Here is a 9,318-nt window from a genome sequence, read left to right as displayed (position 1 = left end):
GTGACTGCAGGGGCACCTGCACCTGCCAGCCCTCTAGGTGTCGGGCAGCAGTCTGCTTGCTCTCACACGATCTGTGGGACCCCCCCTTCCCTGCTCAGGCCCCCCCGACCCCACACCCCCCTGGCTGGCCCTGCTTGGCCCCTGAAACCCACCAGTGGTGGTGGTGGTGACAGGCCAGCAGCACCAGGGCCAGCTGGCTGACAAGCACTGTGCCCGGCTGCCATGCAGCCACATGAGATTTGGTTCCACTTTTAAAGTCAAAAGTCCCAAAAAAAGTCAAAGTGAGGGTCAAGCGTTCGCTCTAGAAACTTTTTTCAAAATACCACAACTTTAGATGAGACTGCAAAACTGAAGAAGAGGGTCCAGAGACCTCAGAGATCTCCCTAAAAACTCCCCGAAAATGGGCGGCTCCAACTCAGACCGTATCCAAGTTCCGCGCTGAAAAAATAATAGTAGTGACTGGTAACCCAACGTCTGTTGGCCGCAAGTGCAGTGTCCTGACGCCACTGCCGTCGTCAGAGCCTGTGGGAGGGGGGAGGAGCCATGATGCCGCCTGTCGCACTGAGCCGCACCTGCCCCCTGCACCGCCCTCCAGGTCAGGCCAGGGCTTCCCAGATCTGTCAACCCACTGCAGGTCCCTTTGTACACACAGCACTGGCTAGGACAGGCCACCACCCAGCCCCGGGATCTGCTCACTGCCCAGACCTAAGGGCACACAAGACCCCAGGGACCCCGTTAAAGAGGCAGGGCCTCCAGGCTGACCCACTCGAGTAACGAGCACCCAGCCCTCCCACACGGGAACCCACGCCCGCCCTCGGAGGACCCCGAAGCGCCGCCACTCACCTCTGCCTGCTCCCCTACACCCGGCCAGTCCCAGCTCTGTGGGACGTGGGGTTGCGCCGGGCGGTGCTGCTGCCCCTGCCCCCTCGCAGCCCGCCTCGGAACCCACGGCCGCGAAGAAACCTCCCCGACACCCCGAAGGTCTCTGTGTTGAGCTTCCTCTCCTCGGCCCACGTGGTGCGCCTGGAACTGAACCAGACAGGGCGTGAAGCTGGCTGCAGGGGCCCCCACTCCCACCTTCCAAACCCAGGAGGAGGGACAGACGGTCACTGTGCTCCTGGAGCCCTTCGAAGGGCGACCAGCCACCCCCAACACCTTAGGCGCTCCCGGGCCTGTTCCTAGCGGCCTGGCTGCTGGGGACACAACTCCCCCCTCGGTCACCCGAGGCAAGCCCAGGACACTAGGGCTTGGGCCCAGGCGCCCCCCAGGATCGACAGCAGCTCACGGCCCCTTCCAGCCAAGTGTTCACTGGACGAGGGGCTGGGCTAGACGGGCGGGGTCCCCAAACGTGCTGCCACTCTGGGGCAGTGGGGAGCAGCGCAGCGCCGCCCCGCGCCCTCTGTGCTCCCAGGCATCTCTGGCGAGGACCCGGGTCTGTTCCCAGTGTCACTTAAACCAGCAGCAGCTGCCCTGAGGGCCAACAGCCTGCTCCCCCCCCAGCCAGGCAGCAGACCTGCCAGCTCCACCTTCAGAGCAGCTCAGAAACCAAGTTCTCCCCACCCCCACGGGCCGCCCCTGCTGAGACCACGGGGAGGTGGCCGCCTGCAGCCATTCGCACTGAAGACCCACGCGCCGAGAAGGCAGCTGCCGTGGATCCAGGGCTCCCGACCAGACCGGCGAGAGCTCCCCGCCGCGCTGCGCACAAGCCAATCAATGCCGCAGCCCACCTGCGCCGCTGCTTGCGACAGGCCCGGGAGCCCGGCCCACCCGGCTTCCCCGTTCTCCCCAGCGCTCCTGTACCTTGTGTGTGTCGCCCTCCCCCCCCAGCCCCCCGGGAAGCCCGCGTGCGGGAGGCAGGGACAGCCCGGAGCTGCGTGAGGCCTGCGCTCAGTGAGCCTGGCGCCCCGCGCAGAGTGGAGGGGTCTGAGCTTCCCTAGTGTGCCCGCCCCCCACGCTTCGTGAGTCTGGCTCGCTCCTCGGGCAACACCTGGGCCCCCGCGGTCGGGCGTGAAACACGGCCGGGCCCCACCCCAGCAATCAGGTGGGACACCTGGGACAGACTGCCTCAGGGAGCCAGGGCTCGGGCGTCCAGGCTCAGCTGGGGGCCAGGATGCAAGGCCCTAGTCACTTGGGGAGGGGGAAGGAGCGGGGGACGAGGAGGGCAGAGAACCAGGAGGGAGGCAGCACAGACCTCCAGCGGGCCCCTCTGCCCTGCCTGCCAGGGCTGCCCGCGCCGCTGCCGTGACCGTGCACCCACTGGGACAGACGTGAGCAGAACCCCGAGACACGTGCCCTGAACTGAGAGCTGAGTGTGGTCGCCGAGGGTGAGCCCAGGGCTGCGCCCGCCTGCCCCACCTGGTCTTGAGCTCAGAGGAGATGTTGTCAAAGAAGGACTTGGACTTGTCGTAGTAGCAGGTAGGCCCCAGGTGGTCCTCCTCAGCAGGGGCCTCGTCACTTGGGGTCTCCACTGCGGGGTCCTTCTCCTCCCCCTTCTCAGCTCTGTCATCTGCACAGAGAAGCGGGCACCCTGAGCTGCGGGAGTGGACGAAGCCCCTCTGTCCCAGGCAGGCCCTCCCGGCCACCCCGCGGCCGGCTGCTCTGTGCTGAGGGCCCCTCCTGCTGCGGCCTGTCCCCGCTGGCCTTGCCCGCCAGAGCTGGGCCAGGCACCCCACAGGGCACGCTCAGTAACCCTCGGACGGCACCGCTCCTGACCCTCCGCCCGCCCCGGCGCCGGCCGTCGCTGGACCTGTGTTGTGGACACTCCTTGGGGAACGGAGCAATATTTGCATGAGGGCTCAGACCTCTGAAATTCAGTTTCTTCTTAAACTCCTTATCCAGCTCCTCGCGGTTGAACTGGGCATTTGCACTCTCAAAATCGAAGTCGCCCTCGAACTTGATTGTGTTCTCCTTGACGTTAGCCGGGCGACTTTGCCCTCGGGAGCGATTCCTGGTTCGTCTGTTCCCTGTGAGGGAAAGCGACAATCGTGGCTAGAGCCACGGGCCTGACATCACTGAGTACGAGACAGGCAACAGAAAGGGGACAGAGCACAGAGGCCACCCTCCCCCAGCCCCAGCCGCCCAGGCGGGCCGGCAGAGTCAGGCAGCGGCCGTCACCTGATCTCCTCCTCTGGGGCCTCCTGTTCTCGTCATTCACGTGCCCCGGGGTCTGCGCAGCGGCCGGCTGGGCTGCATCTACGACACAGAAGGGGACAGTGAGGCTGGGGACAGGAGTGGGCGGCCCCACCCCAAGGGACATGCGGCAGAGGCCCGTGTTTAGGGGGGGCGCGGTCCCTTTAACAAAGCCCCCTCGGCAGCAGCATGCATGGTGGAGACGGAGCACACCCCGGGGAGCCAGGGCTTCAGTACCGCTGGCGCTCTTGCCGCTCGGTGGGGCTGGGCGCCCGTTGAGCTGCACCCCCACAGCACCCTTGCCGCTGGGGAGCAGCTTTTTGGCGTTCAGGTTATCGAGAGACCCCGGTCTGGACAGCCTGCTCCACCATGGGGCTCTTGCCGACCGTGATGGACGGGAAACCAGCTCCTGAGTTGGGGAGAAAAGGCAGGTTGAAAAACGAGAAAAGGAGAAAGCTCCCCACCCGCAGGCAGATATTTGTGTTCAGGCCGGCAGGTCAGGCGGGGGCGAGGCAACCACCCAGAGAGGGTCCACCCAACCCAGGCAAAGCTCCTAAGCAGGACACCTCCTCTACGCTGGCCCCCACAGCAAGGCTGGCTTCGTTGGGGAGCCCTGAGCCCCCAGCTCTCTGTCAGGAAACCAGAGGTGGGAAAACCACCTGGCCACAGCCAGCACCCCCCAGGCGGCCTAGAAATGGCTTCCCAGAAACCACACAAGCTCTGTCCCCAAGGGGGCTTGGGAGTCCCAAAATACTGTGTATTCTCAATCTGAGTGTTTCATGGTCCACACTGAACAAGAGCCACCCAGCCTAGGACTGTCCGGAAAATGCAGTGGTCAGCCACTGGAGTTAGGACGCAGAGCACTGTTGTGTTTGTGTAAGGTGTGACAAAAGCAGAAAGGACGAAGCAACGAGAACTGATGACCGAGGATGGCCTGCAGGGCTCTCGAGAGCCCAGGCGCGCTTCCCAGGCTGCCCGTGGCAGTGGGAGGTGCTTCCAGCCCCAGCGCAAAACACAAAGCTCAGAAACAGAGCCTCCCAAGAGGGTCCTTTGAAGCCACAAGAGCACAAAGGGACGTACCCCTCCACCCGGTCTTGGTTGTGGGCGGCAGTACACAGAGATCTGAGACAGGAAAGATCAGCCCTAACCTCGGGCACCCAATGAGGGGAGCAGCCAGGAGAGGGGAAGATTGAGAATTTCACCTCTTTTTTACCTCATGGGACAGAAACCCAAGAAATGCCTGTTGACAAATTCCTTGTAACCAGATCAAAGTACTCCCAGGGTGACTGGCACCCGCAGTGTCCCTATCACGGGCACTGCCCCAAAGCGCCTCCTCAGGCCCGTCACCTCGCCCAGCACAGCCATCCCTGAGCAACACAGCTCCTGGTCGCTTCCTCACTCCCGAACAGCAAGGGCCAGAAGCTGGGGCCGTCAGCCTTTTGTGACACAGGCTGGAGCAGTTAGATCATCTTGCCCAGGAGCCGCTTCCCGGGTCCAGGGACAAGGGCGTGTCGAGGGTGACTTGGAACGGGGGAGCAGCACTAGTCCTTGGTAACTGCAGCACACATACAAAGCGCAGACTGGCGGGCACTGTCCTGGACCACATCTCCGCCATGGCATGGTGGAGCTCTGCCTCTGGCCACACGTGTGACCTCCAGACCTCACGTAAAACGGGAAGAACCACGCCGGGCAAGGCCAGGGCCCCCGCGGGGGCCGCCATGGCGACAGGGAGTGCACCCCAGCTCTGAGGCGCCGGTCTCCAGGCCTGTGCTGCCGGCCTTCCAACAGCCCGGGCCAGTCGCCCAACACAAAAGCGGTTGCGTCACACGAAGCCTCCCGAGCCCTCATTTGGCTGGGCAAGGCCTGCGCCGCAGGTCCCGGAGCAGCACACGCACTGCCCTGCAGGCTCCGCAGCAAGCCCCGGGCGGGTCAGAGACCCTGGGCCCGCGAGAGCGAGCCAAGTGCTCCCTGGCTGTGACCCTGCTGCGCCCTGGGAGCTCCTGTGTCCGGACCACATGCTGAGCCGTGTGCTCAGTGTCACTGTCGCCCTGGTGCACGCTCCCCCTCGCCCTCAGGACAGCAACAGCGTGCAGTTCTCCCAAACTGCCGTACCCTTGGAAGTGAGCTGGTGTGGCTCGGAGGACGTGTCAGGCTCTGACACGGGCTGTGGAGACGGAGAGGAGCTAGGGCTGGAGGCCGCGGCTGAGGCTGGAGGGCTTACCAGCTTCTCTACAGAAGAGAGAGGAGAGAAGAGCAGACAGGGCACAGGTAAGCAGGTGACTCGCCCCGTGCCCACGGGCTGGGGAGAGCCGGGTGTCCGTCCTAGGACGCGCCGCGCGCACGGACCCAGCCCGGCCACAGGGAGCCGCCGAGAGGGCACCGCCGCCCCTGCGGCTGCCGTGAGGACGACAGGACGCCTAGAAGCAAGGGGCCCACAGAGCCGCGTGGGCCCCGCCACAGCGAGCGCCAGGGCAGCACAAGGCGCTGAGGCTGCCAGCGTCACCAAGCTTCGGTCAGGACCTGGCGGACCCTCGCTCTACGTCTGTGGGACAGTTTTGCTCCAGGGTTGTCCAACCTGGAGGAAACGCAGCTTCTGAGCGAGGCGCGGGCGAGAGAGTAGGGGGTGTGTGTGGGAGCGTGGGACAGAGGGGCGGTGCTGCGCCCGCGGCTCCCAGGGCCAGGAGTCGGCCCGCAGTGTCACACCAGGCTGTCAATCAGGTCCTTGAAGCAGAAGTACTGCAGCCTCCCCAACACGAGCCGGACACCCACGTGGCCGTGGCCTGGCTCCTCTGTTCCAGAGCCCAGCCTGCTGCCCCCCCCCCTCTCAGGGCCTGGGTGCTGGGCCTTCCAGCACTTGCAGCGATACTGGGTCCCTAGGAAGTGGCCCCTGCCGGGAGCTGAGGCCGCGCCCCACGGGTCACAGCATGGCGGCTCCGCAGGTGAACGGCTTACTCACCGAGACCCAAGGAGGCGGCGTACTGCTGGCTGAGCAGGGAGCTGGCGGCCAGCTGGCTGTAGGGCGGCATCCCTCTGAAGGGGCTGTAAGGCACGTGCGGCTGGAAGGAGGAGCCTGAGCCCAAGGAAGACTGGGCGAGGGGACACAGCCGTGAGCGCGGAGCCAGGCTCTCCGGGGCCCCGTCTGCCAGCCTGCGTCCTGGGGGCTCGGGGAGCTGGGGGGGGCTGAGCTCCCGAGTGGTCTAAGAGGATTTCACCCCCAGCTCTGCCTGTCCAGGGGATCCTCACTCAAGTCTCTCCTGACTCGAGCTCAGGCTCCCCGCTGTCTGCCATCACGGGGTCTAGGCTCTGCCAGACCCCTACAAAAGGGCGTGGCCGTGGCCGTGGAATGACTTACAGCCCCTCTGGCGCAACTGGGGGCTCCTCCGCATGTGCCCCCCGAGCCGCCTAGAGAAGCCGGTCACACTTCACTTGTAAGTTAAGGAAATACTAACCGGGGCTCCCGGGTCATCCTGGGCAAAACACAGCCTAACCCAGCAGGCAAAAGCAGGGCCCACAGCACTGCGACTCAGCACTGGGCGGTCAAGACAGCAAGCCTGCTGTCCCGGCCTGGGCCGGACGCCCCTCGTGCCGGGCCACCAGCGCTCTAGACTGACCCCACCTGAACCGATGGAAAAACGCAGTTCCCTGAACACGCCCCTCCACCCCCACTTGACACTGACACACGTGCCACTGCGTGCTGCGGGACCCAAAACCTCCCACAGCGACACCAACAGCCTGGACAGACTCAACAACTTCTCACTAACAGCCGGCTCCGAGCGGGCGCGCTGGCCGGACAGACACAGCGGCTGCACGCGGACAGCCACACTCCTGGGGCCGCACCCTCACCTGGACGATGGCAGGGTCCTGAGGCAGCGTGTGCGGCGCCTTCGGAGGCTCGCACACTGTGATGTCTTTGATGTCACTCCCCCGGAAGATGATGTACTCGTAGATCTCTTCTCTCGGAGGCGCGGGCCGGTCCGTGGGCCGGTCCTCTGTGCCGAAGGACCTCACTGAGGGGCAGAGAGCAGCTGCTGGCGGCCGCCCTCGGCCAGGGGCACTGCACCCACCGCTCGGGGACCGCCCAAGACCTGCACGACCCCCGTTGGCAAAACCCCAAAAAGTGCCGGTCCCGCCCTGGCTGGGTGGCGCAGTGGACCGAGCGCCGGCCTGCGAACCAAAGGGTCACCGGTTTGATTCGCAATCAGGGCCCAGGCCTGGGTTGGGGGCCGGGTCCCCAGTTAGGGGCGCGCAAGACGCAACCACACACTGATCTCTCCCCTCCTTTCTCCCTCCCTTCTCTCCAAAAACAGATAAATCCTTCTGAAAGGTAATGGAAGCGCTGGGCCACGGGAACGACAGGAACCGCCGCCGCGCCTGCGGACTCGGGGGGCTCAGGGCCCCGCCGCGGCCTCACAGCCTCAGGGCGCCTCTATCTCATCTGCACACAACGCCCCCCGCCTGGGGCGCCGGGCACGCCAAGTGCAGGCCGGACCCCGAACGACCCCTGGGCAGCGCCCGCCGCCCGGGCCCGGCTGCGCCCCACTCCCGGGAGGGAGCAAGAAGGGACGCTCGCCATCTTCCCTGGCGGCGGCAGACAAAGGGCTCCGAGGCCGCCTCCCGCCGCCCAGCCCCCGAGAGCCCCAGGCCCGCCGCGGTTCCGGGGGCGCGAGGGACGCCTCGCCCCCGAAGGGCAGCCCCGGGGACGGCCCGCGGCACGGCGCCAGCCGCGCGGTAACTGGGGCGCCCCGCTGCCCACGCCCCGCCCGCAGGGGACTCCCTCAGCCGCGCACCGGCTCCGACTCCGGCCGCTTACTCAATTCCAGAAGGGCCCGCGGGAGCCGGGGCCCCTCGCCCCCGCCTTCGGGGGAGGACCCGGCCGACTCCGGACCCCGCGCCGCCCCCACAGGGACCGGGCGGGCGGGGAGCAAGCACCGCAGCCACCGACCCCCACCTGCAGCGGCGGGCCAGGCTGCGGCCGAGGGGGCGGCGCCGCGGAGGCTGGACCGCCCCGCCTCCCCGCCCCGGCGCGGGCTGGGCGGGCCGCCGCACACAATAACCACAATAACGCCGGGCCGCGGAGACCATTGTCCCGGCCGAGCCCCGGGGGGCGGGGTGGAGGCCGGGGGGCAGGGGCAACGGGGCCCCGGAGCCGGGCCCGGCGGGGGCGCCCGAGGGGCGGGGGCGCGCAGAGGGCGAGGGCCCGCGGGAGCGGCGGCCGGGGGCCCGCGCGGGGCCCGGCGGCGGGGGTGGGGGTGGGGCCGGGCGGTTGGCGCGGCGCGGGCCGCTACCTTTGGCGAGCGCCACGGTGGAGTTGTCCGTGTCGATGGTGTAGAGGATGCCCTCGTAGCGGATCTGCGCCTTCGAGATGAGGCTGATCTTGCTGCCGAGGTACGGGGTGCCTGACGAGCCGCTCATGGCGACGGCCGCCCGGCCGGGCCCGGCCCGCTCGCCTTCGCGCGCTCGCCCCGCCGTCCGCTCCGCCTGCGCGCTTCCACACCGCTGCCCGACGGGCCCGCGCGGGGACCAGCTAGCGAGCGGCGGCGCGCGACCGGGGTCTCCGAGGGGAGCGCGGGGGAGGAGGGGCCGCAGCAACCACATCCGGGACCTCGCGTCGCCACGCCCCGCCCCGCCCCGCACGCTCGCCGCCTATTGGCGCGCTGCGCTGGCCGCTCTTTAAATATGGCCGCGCCGCCTGCCCCGGGGCGGGCCTACGCCCCGCGCCTGCGTAGCGAGCTCCGCACGCCGAAGCAGGTTTCCCCTCCACTCTCCCCCTCCTTCTTAGGTCGGCTCCCGGCGGGCCCCGCGCTGGGTGGGAGCACGAGACCAGGCGGGCGGGGCAGGGGGGAGGGGTGGGAATCGGGCGTCGCGGAACGCGCGTGCGCGGGCAGGGCGGGGACGGAGGGGCGGGGCGGGGACGGAGGGGCCTGGCAGGTGGGCGGAGTTGGGCAAACAGGAGGCGGGGCGGAGCGCGCGTGCGCTGGGCGGGGACGGAGCGCTAGGCCCTGCCCTCCGCACGTGCCGGCTGCCTCTCGAATCCGGGCGCCGGAGCGTGCGGGCTGCGCTCCTTTGACCTCAGCGTTTCTTCTGCAGAAGCGAGTGCGCCGCACCCTTTTATCCTCCCCACGCCGGAGGGTTGACCAGCTGCGGTGATTCCCGACCCGCCCCTTCCGCAGCACTGGCGGCCGGGGTGCG

At 67.7% G+C, this 9,318-nt stretch overlaps 1 protein-coding gene across 1 annotated transcript; it reads right to left on the bottom strand.

The window, feature by feature from the left end:
- Positions 1-295: 295 nt before the first annotated feature.
- On the bottom strand, positions 296-8,716 carry LSM14B (LSM family member 14B). Its single transcript, XM_090286624.1, is given in 11 exon segments — positions 296-522; positions 844-1,029; positions 2,356-2,506; positions 2,802-2,963; positions 3,115-3,192; positions 3,367-3,475; positions 3,477-3,538; positions 5,242-5,358; positions 6,086-6,215; positions 6,973-7,136; positions 8,415-8,716. Coding segments are annotated over 10 exon segments (1,272 nt in total). The 5' UTR covers positions 8,542-8,716; the 3' UTR covers positions 296-522; positions 844-857.
- Between the last annotated feature and the right edge of the window lie 602 nt (positions 8,717-9,318).

Source organism: Furipterus horrens, unplaced genomic scaffold (assembly GCF_987537825.1).
Source record: "Furipterus horrens unplaced genomic scaffold, mFurHor1.1.pri manual_scaffold_8, whole genome shotgun sequence".
NCBI classification, from domain to species: Eukaryota; Metazoa; Chordata; class Mammalia; order Chiroptera; family Furipteridae; genus Furipterus; species Furipterus horrens.
Note: the sequence above shows the minus strand (reverse complement) of the source record. Positions and strands in the feature narration are given on the sequence as shown.